Source organism: Dermacentor andersoni, chromosome 3 (assembly GCF_023375885.2).
Source record: "Dermacentor andersoni chromosome 3, qqDerAnde1_hic_scaffold, whole genome shotgun sequence".
Classification (NCBI taxonomy): domain Eukaryota; kingdom Metazoa; phylum Arthropoda; class Arachnida; order Ixodida; family Ixodidae; genus Dermacentor; species Dermacentor andersoni.
In genome coordinates, this window is record NC_092816.1 from 53,529,440 (window position 1) to 53,552,741 (window position 23,302).

General features: G+C 44.9%; 1 protein-coding gene across 2 annotated transcripts in view; it reads left to right on the forward strand.

The window, feature by feature from the left end:
- Positions 1–23,302, forward strand: part of LOC126520793 (ATP-binding cassette sub-family C member 5-like) — a 60,057-nt gene that overhangs the window by 29,328 nt on the left and 7,427 nt on the right. For both annotated transcript variants that reach the window (XM_055063449.1, XM_072287152.1), the window contains 9 exons: positions 2,475–2,534; positions 5,022–5,221; positions 7,355–7,412; positions 7,497–7,642; positions 8,167–8,296; positions 9,777–10,059; positions 17,949–18,135; positions 20,035–20,124; positions 21,591–21,780. In XM_055063449.1, the coding sequence (XP_054919424.1) occupies positions 2,475–2,534; positions 5,022–5,221; positions 7,355–7,412; positions 7,497–7,642; positions 8,167–8,296; positions 9,777–10,059; positions 17,949–18,135; positions 20,035–20,124; positions 21,591–21,780 (1,344 nt within the window). The remainder of the gene's footprint in view (positions 1–2,474; positions 2,535–5,021; positions 5,222–7,354; positions 7,413–7,496; positions 7,643–8,166; positions 8,297–9,776; positions 10,060–17,948; positions 18,136–20,034; positions 20,125–21,590; positions 21,781–23,302) is intronic.

Genomic DNA, 23,302 nt, shown 5'->3' on the forward strand with positions numbered 1-23,302 from the left:
AAATCGGTCCCCTCGGTTAATCCCCTTTCTGCTCGTTCAGACATCTTGAAGGCACACAATACGCAGAAGAGGCTTCACGATCCAGTCTGAAGAAAAAAAGTATAACTTATTATTGCAAGTTAAAAAGAAGCTAACAACTTGCAGAAGGACCTCTTGAATCACCTCATGCTCCCATTTATATATCCTTGTTATTCCCTTTTTTTACGAGATACAAATAGTGCTTGCCTCAGGATTTGTTGAGAGCATAAGCTCTTTTGAAGGATGTGACATTCTTTATCCTTTTGTGATCCTGATAGACATCATTGTGCCTCCCTATATACCGTACGCATGAAAGAAAGATATGTGTTTGTGTAGTACTGTTTTCATGAATTCGCATGGCACTGTTTTCTGCCACAAATGTGGAGAAAGGATCTGTCACGAAAAGGGCAGATATGTGGCAAGCTCAGCCACCGCACAACTGAGCTGTGCAGGAATGCAAGTTTGTCTGTTATGTTGGGACTGGGAAACTACAGAACCAAGCATACATGGGAAGAAACGCGTCTGCGAGGAGGAGAGAGCCAAACTGCACAGCTGCAAATATAATGCATGGGCTGGCTTTATTCGGACCTGAAAAAAAAATTAACAATAATAAAGAGAGAAACTGTTATGATGCCGTATGCAACAACCACAGTGCATGTACTCTCGCGCGCCTGTGCTACCCACGGCGATCATCAAGATGGCGTTTGTACTATAGAAGTATACATGAAATCATGGCATGATGGTTAGAGCGTCGGACTGCTGTGCTGGGGGACCAAGGTTTGGTCCCACCATTGGGCACATAATTCAATAATTCGTTTTTTTTTTCTTTAAATGTGAGATATTCGGCAAGACAGCAGCAGCAGCCACAGTCGGGGAAGTTTGGGGAGAGTTCGCAAAGGAAGCTCTTCTCTGCGAAAGAGCTCATTTTTAAGAAAGCACAGTAGTTCAATGTTTAATTTTTTATTTTCAGGTCATTTAAGAACCTCAAGCAGTCATTTCTAATGCTCTGGTCACATTCTATGATTTCACATGTTTTGAATGCATTAGAAGATGTTCTGTTCGAAATATGCTGCTATTTTGTCAAATGTGATCAACCTGTGATGACATGCCTGTTGCTGCTGCATCCCACAGCTTTGCTATTTTTGCACATGTGAACATTTTGTAGTTATATGTTGTCATTATCATGTGCGACCTTGCCCTTGCCTTAGACAAGATGTGACTAGAGCAACAGCCCACAGAAACTATTTTGCCATTTTGAGGAGAAAACATTGTCTTGAGTGTTTTTGTTGCATCCTTATGTCTTGTACATATAGGGTAGTCCAAAAGTAACAGAAGTTATGATCCAATAATTTGAAGACTGTGAATAAAAGTGCAATGCTGTTTTCACACAAATGCACAGAAAGACATAGGACTTCAATTAAAAAGAAAGTTCTATTGCCCGAATATAGTTAGATTCCTCACCAACACATGACACTGCAGCACTATAGCTCCAAGTGAGGGAAGCTCAGTATAACATTGATTATGAAGAGCGATTGAGGGATATGGAACAAAGTAAATGGGCTGGGAGAGTGTTCAGATATTTGCACAGGAAAAACATTGGTTCACAGTGGAGGAAAAGAACTAGGAAGCTTACCAGCAAGTACACGACCAGTATGGTGAGCAACATGGCAACAAAGAACATCAAGCGAAAAGTCAGAGAGGCTGCAGTAGTCACATGGGTGACGGCAGTGGAAAAGAAACCTGCTTTAAGTGTAACTACTTAAGAGGAAAAAACTAAATTGGAAAAAAAACAGTTCATGATAACTCAAAGGGAAGCTCATTACTTTTCGAAGCGAGATCAGGATGCCATAAGAACACGCACTGCATGTGCTTGCTGCGGTAAAGCTAGAGAAACAATGGAGCATATTTTGTTAGGTTGTGAAGATGTCTGCCCAATGTTCGATTTAGGCATCTCTGGCCTCCTTGAAGCCCTTGGGTTCAGTAAGAGCAGGGGGAAACCAAACATGTCCGTAGTAGAGATTAGTAAGAGCCGATTGAAATATTAGTGGAAGAAAAGTAGGGAAACGACAAACAATGGAAGTGTAAAAAAAAAGTTTCCAATAGGGGTTCCGAAAGTTCGGTGACGGGATTCTTTGTAGTTTTTCTTAAGCATAGTTAGGACATTAGGCAATATAATAAAAAGAGCTTGGTGGCACAAACCACTGCCCCGCTCCAAAGGGGTTGCTCATAGCATCCATCCATCCATCCATACTACTCTACCAACTACAGATGGATATTATGAGCATCCCATTTAAATTAAGGTGGACCACCAACCCGTTTCAAAAGAAATGCTCGCAGGGGATGCCCCCACTTTAAGGAGAAGCTGGCTTAAATTTTAGTGACAATCTTTGTTTTTCTAAACAGTGCAGTTTTCAGTATTTTCAGTTTCTGCTTCTCTTTTATTTTGTTTCCTTCAGATATGCCAATGGTGGATTCAGCCGACTCAAAAGAAGGACTGGCTAGTGACAAGGATACAGGCAAGTAAAAATGACTTGGCTGAAATCTTGCGGCAATAACTGTTGTTGCCCAGTTGAAGTAATGTTGGTGGCTATTTTCAATATCGCCAAATGCTTAGATAAGACCTCCCCTATGGCTGGCAGTTGCACAGGCACTGTGGTGCTTCACAGATTATTTGCAAGGTCATTGCAAGTTCATCGCATGTTTACTACAAAGTGCTGAAGAATACTTAAGCCTGACAACATTCCACATCTGCTGCTGAGGCTGCACTTGGGATTTTCATGTTCACTTGTTGATCAAGTGATGATCACTTGCTAAGACTCCTATGCCAATTCAGCCACTGTTCATGAAGTGACATGTCATCATGTTGCTCTTTCCTTTAGGTTCTCATGTGAGCATCAGGTCCCAGGCTTGGTTCTCTGCTGTGGCAGCCACATTCATGCAAAAGATGGCAAAATAGAAACAGGCTCTTCTATTTAGACTTGGCTGTGTGTTAAACAACCCCAAGTAGTCGAAACAAGTCTGTAGCCCTTCACTATAACTCTCTCATTACTTTTGCGTTGCTTTAAGATGTGATTTGATGTATAACGTAATGCTTCTAATTGACTTCTAGTTCACATTTATGTAGTTCCCCTTTTTTGGGTTTCACTGGTTGTGTGCTGTTTGTTGCTATGCTTAGTCTGGCTTCTGCTGTCTGTGAACTGGCATTGCGTATTACAGTAAAAGCTTGTTAATTCGAATTCCACAGAGATGCTATAAAAATACGAATTATAAAAAATTTGAACTAATGAAAGTCAGAGAAAAAATCACTCGGTTAAGGCACGTATATAGTCTGACGCGGCGTGAGCACGCACGCACACATGTTACGTCACGTTGGCGGGAACAACAACGTCTATACGTCGAATCACAGGCGCAGCCAACGTAACTGGATGCGGCCAACGCGGTCCGATGAGGCCAATGTTGAGATGGCTCTGACTATATCTGCGCGTTCGTTGCGCCAACTGGCATGGAGAAAAAAAAAATGCCGCAGTTTTGCCTGGAAAGTGAAGCATTGATTGCAATAGCAAATTAGTAGATAGCTATACAAAGTAAGGATCGTAGTTTTATTGCCCGTATAACCTTGTATACATTCGCTTACTAACTAAATTAACAAGTACGGTGTCACACGCGCACAAGCAAACATAAACACATCTCGCTCGATGACCGCGGAAACTCGCTGAAAAACACTGGGGTGAGGAATCGCGGCAGTAGCAGCGAGCGAATTGACCTTCGTACAGCTCTCGCTTCAACGCTAATGAAATGTAGAAAGCATATCGCATAGGAAGCTACCGACACCATGCGCACTCTGCAAACATCATAGATCACTTAGATGATGAAGGTGAGGCCCACATGGGCACGCACTTTGGCCATGTCACAGATCGCTATCAAGATATGGCACTCACGTGGCCGCGCAGTAAGCAGCAGCCGCCGGAGAACACCTTATCCCCTCTCCACCTCACCCCCGTGCCTCCCGCATGACAGGAACGGGCACGCATCCGCCCCACCTTCCTCGCTTTCATATGCAAGATTGAGCCGCATTTGCCGGCTCACCCCCGTACGCTTTCTCTCGCACATACAGCATACGGCGCACGGCAACGATTTTATTGCCTTTGAGCTTTATACAGAACCTCACGAGAGAGACGCAACCTGCAACAGAGGCGTTGGCCATGCGATGGCCAGGCGCAAATGCGTCTCTCTTCTGTCAGGCCTAAACAAAGGGCTGCAGATGGATAAAGCAAAGCTGTGCGATCGCCAACATGTTACCGCGTAGTAGCATTCTCCCCATCCACGATAGCGCGGAGTTCGAATTATCGGTGGTGGTGCGGATTTCAGTGTGAATTAGAGGGATGTGTTACATATTGCTTTCAATAAACTGCTGGAAGGACCACGGCTGCTACTGCGAATTATCCGAAATTTTGAATTAACGAGTTGTGAATTAATGAGATTTTACTGTATGTACATCTAGCCAGTAGCCATTAGACGCCATAATTGAAGACTGGTGGCAACACTTCCCTGAGATTCCTGCACCAACTCACCGTGACATCATGGATTTTAACAGCATCTACATGGGTTTAGGTAATTGTTTATCTGTGAAGAAACACAATGCTGCATTATATAGCAACCAAGTACTCAACCTAGCAAGTTTTGAGAACTTCTTGCATCAAAACGGACCCAAACGTGAAAGAATACTTTGAAACCTATCACACTGACATTCTGAAGCTGGTATATCAAGGGGGGGGGGGATGTATCGAGGGGGGAAAGAAAGGAAAAAAAGCTTGGCTTTCCCTTATTTAAGAAATTTCTCAGCCAAATGAATCCAATCCCTTTTTGATTTGTCCCTATTGTCTTCTGCATAGCCCAAAGCTCGTACCACTTCATAAATGCTAGTTGCCTTTTACATACTTCATCTTATGTCAATGGACTTTTCTGGCCATTTGAATGAGTTCTGACAGTTGAAACTTGCACAGTGGATGGCAGCATGGAAGGCAGCAGCCGTCTGGTGAAGGACGAAGAGAAGGCGGTCGGGGGTCTGTCGAAGCGCGCTGTCTGGCTCTACGTTAGGGCTGCGGGCGGCCCTTGTGTGGTGACCCTGCTGGCCCTGGCCTTCCTGGTCTTCGTATGTGCGCAAATGTTCGCCAACGTGTGGCTGCAGCACTGGGTCGATTCGGTACGTCTCCATGAGGCTGCCAAGTAGAACATATTGTTGGTCTAGTTGGCTTCTCATGGCTTGCATTTGGCATCGGAGAACAGGAAGCACAAAAAGACAGCAGGATGATCACAGAGTAAAAAGTGCATCCTCAGTTTATCACTTGTAAGTCGGCACGTGCTCTGTGTGATTCAGGAGTAAACTTTCAGTTGTTAGTGTACCTTGTGATTGTCTTGCTGCCTCCTTTTGTCCTTTGTGTTCTGTAGTGCCGTGAGCAAGCCTGCACGGCAACTATTGCTTGTCGCAGTCAACCTTGAAGGTGTTGTCTAGGCTGAACAAAACATCTAGCATTCTTTGCCTAAGACACTAAAGGGAATTTTTAATGTTGAATGCACATCAAGCTCTGAAATAGAGACAGCTGGAGAGACTCCATCAGTCCTGGTGTGAATTGGCGTGAGCCACAAATCAATGTACCACGCATGTGATTGGTTCATACCGTCGCATTGTTAACTGTGCCATCATTCAATGCAATCATGTTTCATTGTGTTTTTATAAAAAGTGTGCGTACACCATATTTGTATTTGTGATGCTAGAAAGAAATAATGTAAGAACAAACAGTTCACAGCACTCTGATTAATGATTAAGTGCATAATTTGACCTTAGCTCCCATCAGTGCTGTGTTCTTTTGGTCTACGGTGCAGACCCTAGATGGTGCCTCAACACTGCTGCACTGCACTGTAAAGTGAGTTTGATACCATGTGATGAGTCCCAGCATGGGTGAATGCAGACAAGGAGGGACTTCATTTTTAGGCACTAAAATTAAATCGTTCGTGAGCTCCTGTCATTCTTGGCATGTAGAAACAGCACCCCGACTATGATGCTGGCTTCATGTGTGTGCATTCTGCAGAGACTTCAGTCAAGGAAACAGGCACGTGCAAAGTATGTGCAGGCATCTTCACATCCACCTTTGGCAATGTTGGCTAGTCAAGCATGCCTCTGCCCGGCTAACAACCATTTTGCATCCCTCTGTTCTGGTAGCACCTATTGTAATAAATATAAACATCTTTCTCGTGATTGATTGCCATTCTCAAGTCATCCAGAGAGCACTGAAAGTACAAAGGGCATTTTTTTTTCAGCGTGGAATTTTTAGGAAACGCACATTTAAAGTGAATGTAGAAGCTTCAAGAAATGGTGTAGCGAATCTGGATGCAAACTTTTCGTAGCGAATAAACAACGTACAGTAGACTTCCATAATTTGACTCCTGTTAGATTTTTCACTTGATTCGATCCAGACTGAAAGTCCCACCCGGCGCCCATGCATTTGTATGGGCCTAAAAATTTGTTATTTCGATCTTAAAATTAGCCTTTGCTGAATAATTCGAACTTGACCAGTCAGAATGCATGCGCCTGACCCCTAGGGTGACTCCAATAGTGACCCCTTTAAGGGACAGTGAATGCGTTGAAGACCCATCATCTCCCGTTTGGGAGATGATGAGATGATGCCTACCCTAGGAAAATTTTCAAGCAATAATAATAGCTCACAATTATGGTATTTAGCTGATTGTAATGCGCACCATGTCCCCTCCCCCCCCCCCCTAAAATGTGGGTCGAAAATTGCCTGAGCATTCCAATCGCATACAAAACCTAAACTGCCTTCACGGCATTCGTATGCTTTACTGCTGAACATGAGTGTCTTGTAGTGAAGCTGACTTTAGGAAACCGGCCGTCATTGTGCAACACATATTAGACCCTTGCCAATTTTTCTTGTTAAAATATCGCTGCGCATAAAATTTCTACTTTGTTCAGGAGTTCTAATGTCATTTCCATGTTAGTTTTCTACTTTATTCTACTTATTTTATTCAGGAGCATGTTAATCAGGCAAATACTGCCAAATGAATCGGCAGTGTATTCTGTCATTTTTTTCTGCGTCTTGTTTAATTTGACCCACCGGATGATCCAATCTACTTCAGCCCCATTAGGGTCATTAAATGGAAGTCGGTTGTATTGTATCATGTTTAGTATCCCTTTAAGTTTATTCTAGTTGTTCTCACTTTTATGGAAACATGCTTTAGTAGTTCTGAGGTCCTGTCTGCAGGTATCAGCATAGAGTCATGCACCGTATGATGTTTTGAACTTAATTCTTTACCATTTCAGATGCAGACCCGAAAATCTGCCTTTGCCAATGAAACATCCACGCAGTCACCACTCACAGGTACAGAATCCTCCAGGGCCATGTCCAGCCACGCACTAAAATTGTTTTTATTGTACTCTATTCTTGCCTGCTATTCTCATGCAGATGTGTTGGCTGTTCGCAACCAGTCGTTTCACAAAAATTCTACGGATGCACACAGCCGCTCGGACAGCTTCTACTACATTGCCTACGGTGTTGCTGTGCCCGTGATGCTGTTGTGCGGCATTGTAAAAGGAATTGCATGCACAGTGGTAAGCTTGCATTTATGCTCACGAAGATGTAAGTTTAGTACGTAGATATTGAACAATATTCTTACTTTGACTTTTGTTTTGCAGTCTGATTTTCACTGCTCGCTTTTCACACGATAGCTAAATAGCAGTGCTGGGTCTGTGATGCTCTTGGTAGGCTGGACAGTTTAAGTAGCTTTGTTTATCTCTCACGGACTTGGCGCACATACGTTGTGTTACACTTATCGCAAGACATATTCCCAACATTGCTTCGTGTTTACTTTACAGAAGTCTCTTGCATGTCTTACAGGCACTGCATTGCAATGCATTGCATAATGTGCGCGTGCATGTAGTTACTGTGTACGCACTACTTTATACTACTACAGGCACATTTCTGATAGTTTGAAATTGTCAAAGGATCCTGCTTGAGTGTTGTTTGTTAAAAGTTCGAGTGACATTTTCCTATGCATGGGCCTATGCCATGCTGGCATTGGCTATTTGCATGTCCACGCATTTGAATGACCACCTGCCTTGTGTTGGACCTCCAGATTATGCTGCGTGCCTCCAGCAAGCTTCACAACCAGATGCTCCACGGTATACTGCGATGCCCGCCAAGCTTCTTCGACGTGACTCCGTCTGGTCGCATCACCAACCGGTTTTCCAAAGACATGGATGAGAGTGAGTAATCGCTTAGCTCACCACTGATGTTGCAGGGCTTTAGATGTGAATAAACTGCATGTTTCTGCGGCAACTGTTTCAGAATGCCAAAAATGCGGGATTTGAGATAAAATGGTAACGTTTTGCAGGCCAAGGGTCATAGAACTTGCAGACATCAGAATGTGCGTGATAATCAACAGAATAAAAAAAAGTTCAATAAATAATTTTTTATGATAGGCTATGGCATAGGGAGCATGTTGTAATTGCAGGACTGAAGTCGGTCAGTCCTCAAATCATAACCTTTTGCTAAGAACTGTGTCTAGCACCATTTTTGATAAATATGGACTCAAAATGTACCACAGAATGCATTGTTATTCCAGTTAGCAATTTTCTTAACTTCATTCTTTTTCTCATAGCACAGAAACACTAATTGGAACAGCAGTTTATTTTGCTGCAGCTCTTGAATATATTCATTTCTCGAAATGGTGAGGCCCTGAGTTTCTAGCAAAATGTCTTTGCTTAGACCTTTGACGGACTTTCAATTTTGTAATCACGAGACTCGTAAAATTATTAACTGATTAACCAAATTGTATTAGTCAAACCCCTATATAACGAATCTGAATACAGTACGTTGAAACCTCGCTAAACCCTAATTGGCTGTATCTCAGAAAAAGTGCGTACTAAGTGGTAATACTGCTTAACCGAAATAGCATGATATCGCCCTCTTACCTGTCAAAAACGGAACTCAGAGAGAGTGCGATGAAAGGGCAAAAACATGCAGTATTTATTCACTTCACGCGACAAAAGTCTCTTATTTTTGTTTGATGCTGCAGCGGCCTAGCAGCGATGACAGTGGCCTCAAACTTACTAAAGCTGCGAGCCAGCTTTTCAGCCAGCCCCTATTCTCGGCAAACACTCGCATGGCAGATTGCTTGTTGCCGTTGCATGTTTTCCGTGCATGCGGGCGGTAGTGCTGCAAAAGTCGCGGGGCGCCTTTTTCATTGCGGGGTGCTGTTCTTGTGGCGATGATTGCATTTATGAGGCTGATGTAACGCGTAACGTGTTAACCATGCAATACATACGCAATAAACTGGTATCGTTTATGTGGCTACAAGACGCATTATGTTCAGTGGCTGCTGAGTCGAGGATTTGATTTTACTGCTTTTAAAACGAAACTACTGTTTAATTGGGTACGGCTTAACGAGGTTTTACTGTATAATAAAATAATGGATATAGTGAAGTGATTCTTGCACCCCTTCAACTTCGTAACAAGGTTTTACTGTAATCAATAAGAATATCAGCCATTAATGTGCAATAATGATGTCCACCGCTGCTGGGAATCTTGCTCTTCGATCATTTTGTATCGAATACCCTGTTTGTATAACCAAGACAGTAGTGGGGTTTTATAAACACTTTTCCCTATGCCTAGAGCCTTCAGCAGAGTGAAGGGGCACTTGTCTAGTTTTGAATTGTCCGTACTTTTTCTTTCTTTTTCTTGTAGTGGACATCCGGGTGCCTTTCTTCCTGGAGATGGTGGTGCAGAGCCTGCTTTCAATAGTGCTGCAGCTGATCATCTCGGTGTACGTGTACCAGGTGTTCTGCATTGTGCTGGGTGCAGCTGTGGTGGTGTACCTGCTGCTGGATCGCTGGCTCAACGTGGGCGTGCGCGAAGTCAAGAAGCTGGACAATGTGGCCCGCTCGGCAGTGATCGTGCACCTCTCCACCACCTTGCAGGGTGTTGCGGTCATCCGAGTCTTTGGCTGCCACAAGTGGTTCACCAACAAGTGAGATGCGCTTGAGCCATTCTAATGTGAAGTTCTCTCTGGCTTTGACGTACTTACCAACTTCTTTGAATTAATAAAATTCACAATCTTGGGCTCATTCTACAATTTTACAAATGTTACATCAAGTTTTAGGGAAAATGGATTCCATTTGCAAAAAAGTGTTGCATGTATTGAAGGTTGGGGTTGGCACCAGGTTGTAAAACACGGTCTCGGAACGAAATGTTTTTCATTCTGGTTTCAGTTTTGTTCCAGTGAAGAAAGTTCCATTCCGGTACTGCTCAGGAACGAAAAAAAAAAAAAATGATCCGTACCAGTTCAAAGTTTTGTTTCATGCAAAAATTTTCAAAGCAAATTAACGATAATAACAGTAATAATTTTACCCGCCGTGGTTGCTCAGTGGCTATGGTGTTAGGCTGCTGAGCACGAGGTCGCGGGATCGAATCCCGGCCACGGCGGCCGCATTTCGATGGGGGCGAAATGCGAAAACACCCGTGTACTTAGATTTAGGTGCACGTTAAAGAACCCCAGGTGGTCGAAATTTCCGGAGTCCCCCACTACGGCGTGCCTCATAATCAGAAAGTGGTTTTGGCACGTAAAACTCCATAATTTAATTTAATTTAATTTAGTAATAATTTTTCTCAATAATGTAAGGAAGATAACCAACGTGAGCACAGAGTCAGCAGCATCGGCAGCATCAAGCACGCGGCAGAGGCTCGAGCTCGGGAACTGCTCGGTGCATGCTAGAACCGGTGGTCGCTACGAACCCCAATAAATCTCCTTTATAAGTGGTGGAGGTGCTGAGTAACGTTCCATGCTACCATCCTGGAACGCCGTTCTCGGACGCTACCCTCCGCCATGCCGGACGCCGACCAGCAGACTCTTCCATCGCCACCCGCCCCTTGTGCTGGCACCGTTCGCCAGCGTGAGCCTCCCATCTTCAGCGGAACCGACGACGACGTTGAAGAGTGGCTGTCGTTCTACGAACGGGTGAGCGTTCACAACAAATGGAATGACTCGGACAAACTGGCTTACGTATAATTCTACCTCGCGGGCGTGGCCAGTCTCTGCTTCAGAAATCACGAGAGGGATATCCGAACGTGGTCGGCGTTCAAGACGTCGATTACAGAAGTATTTGACCGACCCGCCGTCAGGAAACTCCGAGCTGAGCAGCGTTTGCGCACACGCGCACAGGACACGGGTGAGACATTCACCAGCTATATAGAAGACGTTCTAGATTTGTGCAGGCACGTGAACATTGCCATGACGGAAGCGGGAAAGATCAAGCACGTCATGAAGGGAATCGATGATGACGCGTTCCAGATGCTTCTGGCCAAGGACCCGCGCACTGTTGGCGACGTCATCAGCTTGTGCCAGAGCTATGACGAATTACGTAAGCAGCGAGCTCTGACAAGGCGACATCCCACTCCAAATGCGGCGTCACTCTGCAGCCTGACCACCGGCCAAGAATAACCCTCCTTGATAACCCAAATCAAGGATTTTGTCCGTGAAGAAGTCGCACAACAGCTATCTCTGGTGTCCGTTACTCAGGAGTCTGCCAGCACTTTGCCGTTTCATCTCCATAACGTGATCCATGAAGAGGTTGCGGAAGAGCTGCCAGCTGTTCGCCAGCAGGATGTCGTAACTACACCAGTCACTTATGCTACGATTGCTGCAATGGCCCCTCGCACTGTGCCCGTGTGTCACTTCCAGCAGCCTGTGCAACACCCTCCCCCTCCCGTCTCCTGGACCAACATTGGCGTCGCTAACCCATGGCGTACGCCGGACAATCGCCCTATATGCTTCGCATGTAGGTATCCTGGTCATGTCGCAAGGTTCTGCCGCCGCCGATCACAGGCGTTCGATGATGATCGCCGAGCGCCCTATGTGCCGCCTGATTCAAATGCACCTTACAGACCCTTCGACCCATCACCAGCTCGCTCCCAGACTGATCGCCGTCCTCGCTTCGAACGCCTCCGATCACCCTCTCCACGTCGCCGATCGCTTTCCCCTATGCGTCGGCGACCCATCGCTAACGAAGAGGGAAACTAGACGACGCAGTCCCTGAGGCAAGAATTGCGCAAGTGTCGACATGCCGAAGTCCTCCTCCTTTACCTGCCAATGTCATTGATGTGTTTATCGAAAATGTCGCTACAGTCGCCCTCGTCGATACCGGTGCCGCTATTTCAGTTATGGATGCCAGGTTTTGCCATTCGCTTCGCAAAGTGACGACGTCTCTGTCTGGATTGTCGCTTCGAACGGCGAGTGCTCAACCCATTTGCCCTACCGCTGCTTGTACTGCCCGTGTGACCATACAGGATGTTTTGTACACGATTGAATTCATAGTTCTTTCATTGTGCTCCCACGCCGTTATTCTAGGATGGGATTATCTCTCACGCCACAATGCCATCATCAATTGCACTCAGGCTGACATTGAACTTTTCCGCCTTGGTGTCGTGGCCTCCGTCGATGCTCATCCTGCCGCTAAAGTTGTCGTGAACGAAGACCTGTATTCCCCGGTGCTCTTAAGCATTCGTACCAGTCTTCTGTAGTACTATATCAGACGGGACGGTCTTCTTCATGCCCTCTCATCACATTGTTACCCTAAAAGCGCTTCCTTTGCCTTTTGCAGCTCTTGATTTTGCCGCCGGTGTTAGCACAATGCCCATTTACAATCATCTTTCATCGCTGCTATCACTGCTCCGCCACGAATGCCTTGGTTACGTCGCGTCAGTCGATTCAACACAAATTGTCTCCGTCCTCGACGAATTGCCTTCTACTGCTGTCCATGAAGTTAGTGCCCTCTCCGTACCCGACTCAACATGGACTGGTGTGTTCAGCCCATTCATCGCCGAAGATCTGACGCATTTGCAGCGATCTCAACTTCTCGCAGTCCTTCCGCACTTCCGCAGTTCTTTCGATGTTGCGCAAACATCTCTCGGCCGTGCATCGATGGTCGAGCATTACATCGACACTGGCTCTCACTCACCGCTGCGACAAAGACCATATCGCGTGTCCGCTACGGAGCGTCGCGTCATTGCAGACCAGGTCGATGACATGCTCTGTTGAGGCGTCATTCAACCTTCCCAAAGCCCATGGGCCTCTCCCGTGGTCCTCGTCACAAAAAAGGACAGTTCCATCCGCTTCTGCGTTGATTTTCGATGGTTGAACAAGATCACGCTGAAGGACGTCTACCAATTAACACGCATCGATGATGTTCTGGATTGTTTGCAGGGAGCCGAGTTCTTTTCTTCGCTGGATTTGCGGTCAGGCTACTGGCAGGTTCCGATGGCAGAGGCCGAGGGCAGAGGCTCGAGCTCGAGCCTCTGCCACGCGCTTGATGCTGCCGATGCTGCTGACTCTGTGCGCACGTTGGTTATCTTCCTTACAAGTACATTATTAATTCTGAGATCACACTCAGTGACTTGAGTCAAGGCACTGAGAGCGTGATCTCAGAAACAGCATGTCATCGAGTGTACTCGGCGAAATGTGAGACCTCTGTTCCGATAAAACAAACTTATATGAACACAAACAAATGATAAGAATTCAGTAGCAAGGCGTTGAACCTGTAGAAAACGAAACGATAAGCTCTTCAGCGCGCAAGCCCTGGGTATTGCTATGATGCCGATCTGCTAGTGCACTGACCAGTAGGCTTAGATTTGTAGAGTGCTCCGCCGGCTACCACTTGCACTGTCCCCACTGTCCCTGCCTGAGATACACGCTTATGCAGAACACTGAAATACACTGATTCTGACGTTGCCTGATGTCAGTTTTCAGATTGCCGACTTTCCCCTTGAACCAAAAAACCGACCAAAAATATTTCGGTTTCGCTCTGAAACAAAATAGTAAATAATGTTTCGATTACGTTTTTGTTCTGGTGAAGAATATCATTTTATTCTTTTTCTCGTTTCTCGTTTTTGTTTTCGCTCTGTTCCAACACATTGTTAGAAAATGCATACTAAAAAAATTGTGTAATGCGCCTGTGCAGCTCTCTTGTCGTAGCACATCACACCATATACCAGAGAGGTACTTGCTTTGAGCCAGTTTACTCAGACAAGTTTCTGAAGCAGGGAGTTGCTGAAAGTGACGCTGTGATCTAAAAACAGTGTTACTTCTCAGTCTCTGCTGTTCCAAGTTTGCTGCTGCTTGTGTGCTTTGTTTAAAGGTAAAACATTGTCAATGCACGTGTGTCTTACAAAGTTAGTGGGCCTTTGTGTACTATTTTACCCCCTCCCCTGTCTTCGTTGCTTCTGCAGGATTTTTTCAAATGTTAAAGGGGCCCTGAAACATTTTTCTAACTAATCATAGAATGGCCTCACTATTAAAGGCCAAAAGCAATGAAATTTCACTTGGTCTAAATTGCCTGTAAATACTTAACATATTCCATCAAGTAATCTTAGCATAGCGGCAGGGCCGGTAATTGTGCAATGTCCTTATTAGCAGGCCTTAAATAGCGCCTAAGCAGACACATGCACCTAGCGGTGAGCGGTAGCGATGTGGATATGGTGAAAATCCCAGAACCATACACAATTGCTGGTCACTCAGTTGCGTATGGGTGCACAGGCGTGTTACCCGCTCCACATTAGCAAGTTCATGGGTGTCTCTCTCGGCCTGCTTTCTCGTTGTGCACGTGATTTGATCTGTTGCAATAATGCCGATGCATTGCATGGCCATCGGGTGTGATGATGCTGCATGACTACATTGCGGAAGTCAACTTTTAGCTGTTTTCAACACAAGATTACAAATTCCCTGCTTCATGCAGTGCAATAATGTTTGACTCGCATGTTCACAGGAGCCTCTTATACAGATCAGAAATGCTTTCTTACTATGTTCAAAAAGTGTTTAAGGGCCCCTTTATAAAGTGCGCAGGTTGGCAGGTATGCCCTAATGCCCACCTAGTGTGGACAGCTGTCTGGTTGAGTAAACTGTGCCAATCCCAGAAGTAGCATAATCAAAGGTTGTGAACTGGTGAGCCAGTCCTGGTACCAGCACATGTTACGTGTCCTCCACACGTGTTTCTTTAATGTGGTTTGTAATGCGGGCTGTTCCTGGAGATAGTGCAGCATCACAGTGGCCACATGCCTCGTAGCATTAATCAATAAAAGCTAACTCGAGAATTTCTAAGGCGTCGGTATTATCGCGAACAGATAACTGCTGTAATACGGTGTAATCCCAGCAGCATGTCTCAGCAGGTCTACCAAGAAGCTATTGCTATCAGTGGTCATCTGGTGGTTCCTGCCCAATATTTTTTCTCTTCTTTTCTTGCTCTTATGCTTTTGTTAGCAGTTTAACCACAATTTAACAAAGTCACTGAGACCTCAGAACTGTTTTGCTAAATCAAGAATTTGTTAAACTGAAAAAGCCTAAATACTAATGCAAATAACATATTATTTGTTCAAGAATAACTAAAGATAGAATTTTTACCTGTATGGGGTTTGTCAGCTGCGGGTGTGTGCGCTTATCGCAGATAGTGAGCCTGTTACAACTTACTTGTAAGGAAGCATCTGTTTCATGTTACAAAATGGCCCAACTCTAATTGGCATAGTACTGTATTTACTGTAGCAGTACGTGAATAAATTTCTAGGAATTTTGAGCACAATATGCTTCCTGTGAACCATTTCTTTACCAATATTTGCCCTAGAACTTTGTTAACTGAGGCAATATGATGAGTTGCATGAGACAATGACTCGCTTGCTTTGATGTCTTTAATGCATTAGGTGCTATAATTGCATGCCAGAGGATGGAAAGCACTTCAGTAATTCTAAAATTTCGCAATATAAGGTTTCTTAACTAAGGGAAAATGAGAAATCCACCCAATCGTAGCAAATGCTACAAAGGAATTGCTACAGAGGAAACCCATACAGGTTCCTCTCCACCTGGTGGGTTCTCACAGCACTATTACGTCAAACACTTGCCTTTGCTTCGAGTTGTTGACAAATTCAGCTTGGCCTTCCATCTGCTAGCCGCCCAGTTAGCTCAGATGGCAGAGCGGCTGCCCCTGAAGGCAGTGGTCCCGGATTCAAGACCTGGACCAGGAAACATTTTTGTTCAACTGCGAGGCTTTTCTTTCAAGGAACCTGTATGGGTTTCCTTTGTAGCAATTGTTACCATTGGGTGGATGTGTCATTTTCCCTTAATTACTTCTCTCCAGCTTGCGGGTTTCCGCAGAACTATTATGTTGGTGTCAGGTTTCATTAAATGTAGGTTTTACTGTATGCATGCACTTATATGCTGTCAATTCTGTGCTCTTTTGTTTCAAGCTTTGTTGCAAGTTATTTCATTTACTCTGTAGTAGAGAGAGAACGTGCTGAGAGAGTGGTAGTGCCAGGGTAACCAATGCTTGCACCAGCTGAGCAGCCTAATAGATTGGCTGTATGTTATATTTGTTAATTCCAGGGCTGAACCCCTATACAATATCAATATCGAGTTACAATTAGTAGTATGGATGTCCATTAGTTCTCTCAGACGCTGTGTACACAAATGTGCACAGCAAGATAGTGCATCAACAGCAAAAGTGCCGATGAAAGTAGTGATATTTAAACTGTGTCACATACATCTTGAAACACTTATGATTGGAATTGTACTGCAATTTTGAATAATGTGTAGAATGTTTTAGGAAAGTGAGTGGGAAGGTGGATGGTTGGGTCTCTCTGCTTGGTGTCAGTAGGTTGTATGTAGCAGGTTCACTTCTTTCATTGTTTTTCACAGTGTGGTGCACCAGGCATAAGTTTCAAGTGGCCGGATAAGTGCTTTTGAAACTTTTCAAAACACGAAATAGTTTATGTCCTGTGGGAGATAAGGGTTTCTCCTCCGTACTCTTGGGACAAAGGAACGACAACACAGTAGTGCAAACAGTCACAAGGGCATTTATTGCACCTTTCATAGATCAATGCCTGCTAGCCGAGTTGCTATCCCCAAAACATGCCGATGGGCGCGCGACAAATCTAGAAGTCCGACTTACCGCGACCGCATTGCGAGCGAATATGTTCGCCCCATGCTGGATCCCAACGCCTGGTCGTTCGCGTGTTCGGTCACGCCAACGGAGGCGCGCTCGATGGCCGCCACGCGAGGCGGTCTCGCAGAAGCATGGGTCGCCGCGCGCGCGTGGAACGTCCACGCCGTGCGCCCGACCCGCCGGGAAAGACCCCAAGCGCCTGTCTCTCGGCGCCCGAGTAACCCCGCCGCGACGGTGGCGCCATCTCTCGCACCGCGCTTGTACCACTCCGAGCGCCGCGGGCGCCAGGCCACGCGAGCCGTGCGGGAAAACAGCATATCAGGGGATGCGTGAGAGTCGCGCATCCCCACAGTCCTCATTTTTGATGCTCTTGTAGTGAGTTTTTGCATAGCACATTCTGTAAACTTGACAAAACTCTCTAAACAATTGAAAATTGTTAATCTTTTCTGCAGCTGTAGATTATCTATGATTTTAAAGATGCAAGAAATGCGGTGAAAGCAAGCTTTCAATCAACAGGATCAAGTGGCGTCCGAAAGGGTTAACTGGTATGAGAAAAGACAGAGCTTTTTGAAACTAGACAGTGACTTTGACAGTGACAGTGACTTGCGCATGTTTGTGGCAGAGACGCGCACTACCTGCGGTTGCAGACTCGGCAAGAGCTGTGCAACACAGTCTGTGCAAAAGGTGGCACAAAACTAAAAAAAGCATCCTGTTTAAAAGTTCAGCATTACGGTGAATTTTTTCCTGCTGGTATCAATCCATATGCTTATAACAAATATTGTATATTACCAAGGTATTATGTGTCAGATGTAACTTCGTTGTAAGGAAGTTCAGATGTATGTACACATGCTTAGCAAAGGTTTAGGCTCACGTTTAGAGACTGTAGAGCAATGCCTGAGCAGTAACTGTCATCTTTGTATATGTGCATGCATTGCAGAATGTACGAGTTGGTGAACAAGCAATCTGTAGCGCACGTGGTGTTCCACCTGGCCTCTCGATGGTTCACGCTGCGCATGGAATTTGTGGGCATCTGCATGGTCGCGGCTGCGGCCTTCATTGTGGTCATCATGCGACAGAGTGTCAGCACTGGGCTTGCAGGCCTCATGCTTGCCTCTGTCTTTTCTGTATGTTGCTTTCATTATTTATTTTACACTGCTATACACAAGAGGGTAGCATAGATGATAAGCTTGTAGCTTTTGCTTTTATTTTGGTTATCGCACTGCCAGTTGTTACATAGCTGGTGCTCAAACCGCATTTTCTGGCTCTATTAGAGTAATGCAAGTTAATGACATACAGCAATGAGAGCAGAGAAATGGAGCTATAGCCTTATGAACATGTTATGCTCATTGCAGCTGGAACAGGTGTCGAAGTCATACAATCACTTAATCCTGATTTCGCTAATTACTCTCCAACTGCCTAACACTGAGAGGAAACATTGCGTGTGTGACAGTTTTGCATGGCTTCCTAGATCACAGTGTGCTATTCGTACAGCAATGCAATGGTAGAGGCCATGGTTTCAGCACAAAACCGTCATCACCAGTTGTACTTGAATCAGCATACCACAAAAGCAGAGCTGTTTCTGTTCCACAAAATTTTCGGTGTCAGAGGTATGAATGGTCAGGAGCTAACTCCAGTATGTGTTGGCACCAACTTGTCAACAGTATGAATCAGTGCTTCTGGAAATGTTTGAGGTGTCATTATAGTGTATGGAGTGTCCAGGTTTGTTTTAGACACTTCCTCCTATTCATTTCCTGAAGTGTAGATATGGCCAGCAGTTTGTAATCTGAAGTGATGAAGTCTGTAATTATGTAATTTAGTATATGAGAACAATTACTGAAGTTTGAATAGAGAGAGACTTGTCCACAACAGTGTTTATTGTTTTTAATATATGCTTTAAGAAGAGCCCGTAGAATGATATTTTTGACTGTCTTTGAGGTGTGAAGCATCATTGAGCCTTAATGCAAAGTTTGCCTCAAGGTACCTTTAAGAGCTGTTCATTGATGCTATACTGCTGTTTGTTAGGCTTCCCATTTGATGTAGTAGGAAGTGGAAATGAGCAACAGTATCATATCAGAAGCCCAAACAGCAACTCAGGGTGGAAACAATGGTTTTATAATAATTACCATATAGACTCATGTAATGGCTGTACCCATGTAAGGGCTGTACTTCCAACTTAGCAGCCAAAAATTTGGAAATAAAAATTTCTGTTGTAGAAGCAATTGTGTTTGGTGCACCGATGCCGTGCACGGGTATCGACGAATTTTCGCACACTGCGCACTTCTGCGTACCCTGACTAGATGGCGAGAGCTGCCCGTTGACCTCTGATGCAATGGTATATTCAGGGATCCTGGATGTGCATTAGTCGCCGGCTGTGCCGACACCATTCTGACCAAAAAGTTCAGTCCCCTGTAAGGGTCGTACTTCGTCAAAATTGTGAAAAAAGTGTGGCCTTTACACGAGTCTATACAATATTACAGGATTAGTTCACCTATAGCTCCTCGCATCTTGTCTCACAGGATAAGATAGGTTTGACATAAAATTGCACTTAGTTGTGCAGGATTGGGGGATAAATTACTATTTGCTGTGTGTAACTCTGTAAGCACTGACATGAGCATGAGTCTGGGCCTGAGTTCACACAATTTTGCATGCTTACATGAGTAGTTCATCATAGGCTGGGACTTGGGCACCTGGCACTACTAATAGTGATTGGCATGTTACTGAGACAAACACCGCAGTGATGGCTGTTTGCTTATTGGCACTTGGATGAGAGTTTGTGGAGGGGGGCCTTGTTTTTGTTCTTTCATTTTACTACTTTCTAGTACGTTTCAAACAATGCTGGTGTAAAATTGATAAATTTTATGAGAAAGTGAAAAAAAAGTGGGCTCCTTTCTCATTTGCACTATTTTTTAACTTCCAAATATGTCGTACCAGCACACACAACACATGCTAAGTCGTGTGAAAGGTGTGGCTTGAGCAATTATGCACACGATTAAGATATTTGACTGTGCTTTCTGTCTTTGCAGGTATGCACTTTTATACCTTTCATTATGAGGCTGAAGTCTGAACTGTCAGCCAGGCTTACTTCAATGGAAAGAATTCATGAGTACTGCCAGGTGAGTGACAAATTTAGCTAAGGAAAATTACTGCAGTCATCACGGGCAGAGCAACTTTGTGATGAGGTGCTTGCTTAGTAGGTGCAATGAAAAGAATGGGTGAAATGTTAATGAATGAAATTGGCTGTATATGCTATTTGTTTTGAATGACAATGGCTGCCGTGTCAGTCATAATGGTTTTCAGCTGTCTAGAAGCTTTATAGCACTTTACATATTAAGCCAGCAAGTGTATTTTATTGTGCTGATTTTTTTTTTTCCTTGTTGTATTTGAAACTTAATAGCTATTGCTTAAAAGAAATTGACCCACCGTGATGTAGCATGTTTTCTTTTTTAACTGCGTTCTGTTTAGCAAGGCTCTGTAGACAATACGAATTAAAAACCAGATGAGCTGGTGTTGAGTCATACTTATTATTATAGCTACACAGTTTATACATGGCATAGACAGTGCTTACTCTCTTTAAATCATTACTGTGTGAAAATTGAAAATATATAGAGTTCAGTGTGCATGTGCATAAACCAAAAGGGAAAAAACTGCCACTAATAACAGCTGCCTTCAAAACAAGAGTACATGTGTTGACTGATAAAAGACTCACTCCAGTATTCTACAATGCCAGATTATTGCTTAGCAAAAAACATCTTAAGTTCATCATGTGCTTTCAGTGCCCTTGTCGAGCTTAAGAATCGCATTGGTCCTGAAATGACAGGAAAAAACAACAACGGAACACTGAAAAAGGGATAAAGAAAGAGCCTACAGTGGGATCATGTTACCATGTGCTGATGCTGTTACTCAAATTGTACCTATTTGTGGCAAGGTCGATGATGTGTGCTGCAAAAGCAGCTGAAAGTTCAAACAAAAGCTCACAAGGTTGCCTTCCTAAAGAAGTCACTCTTCCTACACGACACACGTGCCATCAGGAGCAAGCAAATAGCCATAAATGATGCAAAGAACTCTAGAATGCAGACCCCACAAAATGCTCAGAGAAAGGAAAAAAATGGAGTGGGAAACAAAAGAGACAAGGGGTCGTGGCAAAACCTCGAATGGGTGTTTGGCTTTAACAATAGAGAAGGCAGTATAAGAATTTCATGTGCAGGTGTTGGCCGAGGCAATAGGAGAAGACATCTGATGCAAGGAGAGCGACTGACCTACTCGCACCATTGCATCGCAATGTTTCTTTCACTTCTATATATGCCATTACTAAAGCCCCTTTAAAAAATTCTTACAAAGGATGCTGCCTGAATGGCGCCTTACAACTTCTAGTTTAAAACCCAAACTTGAGATGTGGCTGAGCGATGGGCACCTCTTGAGGCACAAGTCAACGCTGAGAAAAAGAAAGAGCAGGGATCACAAGCAGCGGTCCTCCGAACCTGTGCTAGCCATTGCTGTCAATGCTTTGCTCCCTCTGGCAAAAGTGCTCCCAGTTTCTTCACGAGGGTGCGAACAAAACAGCCTGCCCTGTTCGGTGCAGGATCTGAGTGAGGAGGCGCCCCAACACGTGCAGAGTTGTGGAGAGCTCAAAGGCTGGCCGAGCGAAGGGGACCTGCGCTTCGAGCAGGTGTGCCTGCGCTACCGTGACGGACTGCCCCTAGTTCTGCACAGCATCAGCTTCCATGCACGTGGGGGTCACAAAGTGGGCATCGTCGGCCGCACCGGCGCAGGTGAGCCAAAGGTCTCGTTCTGGTTTTTGCGTTTCTGAAAGCTGGTCCTGATTACTGTAGCAGAGAAATGGGGTGCTAGGTACCTTTGGGGGCAATAACTTGCAGGGATAATACTTCCACTTTTTGCGAGATTTCAGGTAACTAGCCTCTACAGGTGACAACATTCCTGGCACAATACTGAGCATACTGTCTTGGTACAGTGTGAGGAACGCCGTCACCTGATGCCGATGCGCCTGGTGCTAGTCACGCGAAATGTTGCTAAAGTGACACTATCTCTGAAAGTGACGGCCCAAGGAGTAATGTCCTGGAGGGAGTAGGAGCTGTTTGACTCTTGCGGGGTTTGAAAATGGCACTTGAAACTGCCTTGCGACCTGTGCATGTTGTAGGAACAGCTGCAACGAAGCATCCTTACATGGAAGGCATTTACATTATTCATGTGAACTACTTGCCTAGTAGACAAATTTGACACTTTCCAACTACAGTCGCCGACCATTTATTCAGACCTCATGGGAACTGCGGGAATGTCCGAATAAGCAGGTGTCTGAAAAAGCAGATTAAGAAAAAAAAAAAAAGAAATCCTTTTTTTCCACGCACTTATTTGGGCTTGGCAGTAGGCTTGAAGAAATCGTGAATGCACCGTTGCACGCTGTTCCATTTATGCGCAGTCAGATAAGCCTGAATCTCTGAGAGGGTCGTACGGTCACTATAGGCGGCTGAAAGCACAGTCACTGCTTGTACACGCTCCGAATGCGACGACAGCGTAGCACATGGTGCGTCATCTTCTGACTCAGAGTCATCGTCCGGCAGTGCAGCAGAAACCTGACGAATGATCTCGCTGTCGTCAAGCTCTGCGCATGTCAGTACAGCAGTGTAAGCACCTGTGAAACTGTCAAATGAGACGGTGTCCGGAATCGCAATGCAACTACTGCGCAGGTCTCAGCAGAACATTTTCGGCGTTGGTAGGGAGCACATCGGAAAGCAACAAATCCTAGGTACTCCCGGAACCCGCTTGGCGGCATTCAACAGCGCAGTCTGCGCAGGCACTGTCAGCACCATTGGACACTTGACGCGACGTTTCCGCATGCCGCTTGCATCACTGCAACCTCGACAAAGCAGACCGCAAAGCAGACCGAATAATCGAACGTGTCCGAATTTGTGGAGTCCAAAAAATCAGTCGGCGACTGTAGTGTGATGCCTTGCACAAAATTTCATGAAACGAAGGCTCAGTATGTATATTGTGCTGACGCTTAAAGCGTTTTTAGTAAGCTTGCAAACTACTGTAAATGGCCATTAGTTAGTTGAAATTTTACATTTCCTACCTAGCCTAATGTCTTGCACTAAGTTTCCCATGATGGAGGGGCTTGATATGTATTGCGATAAACACGTTTTTTGTGTGGCAGGCACTTCTTTTGGAAATTGTAGGCCATTTGTGTATATCTCAGACCCTTGATCCTCTCTTAAAATTAAGTTTATTTATTGTAGGTGCTGCTACAAGAGTTCGGCATTAAAGTGCAATGTTTGT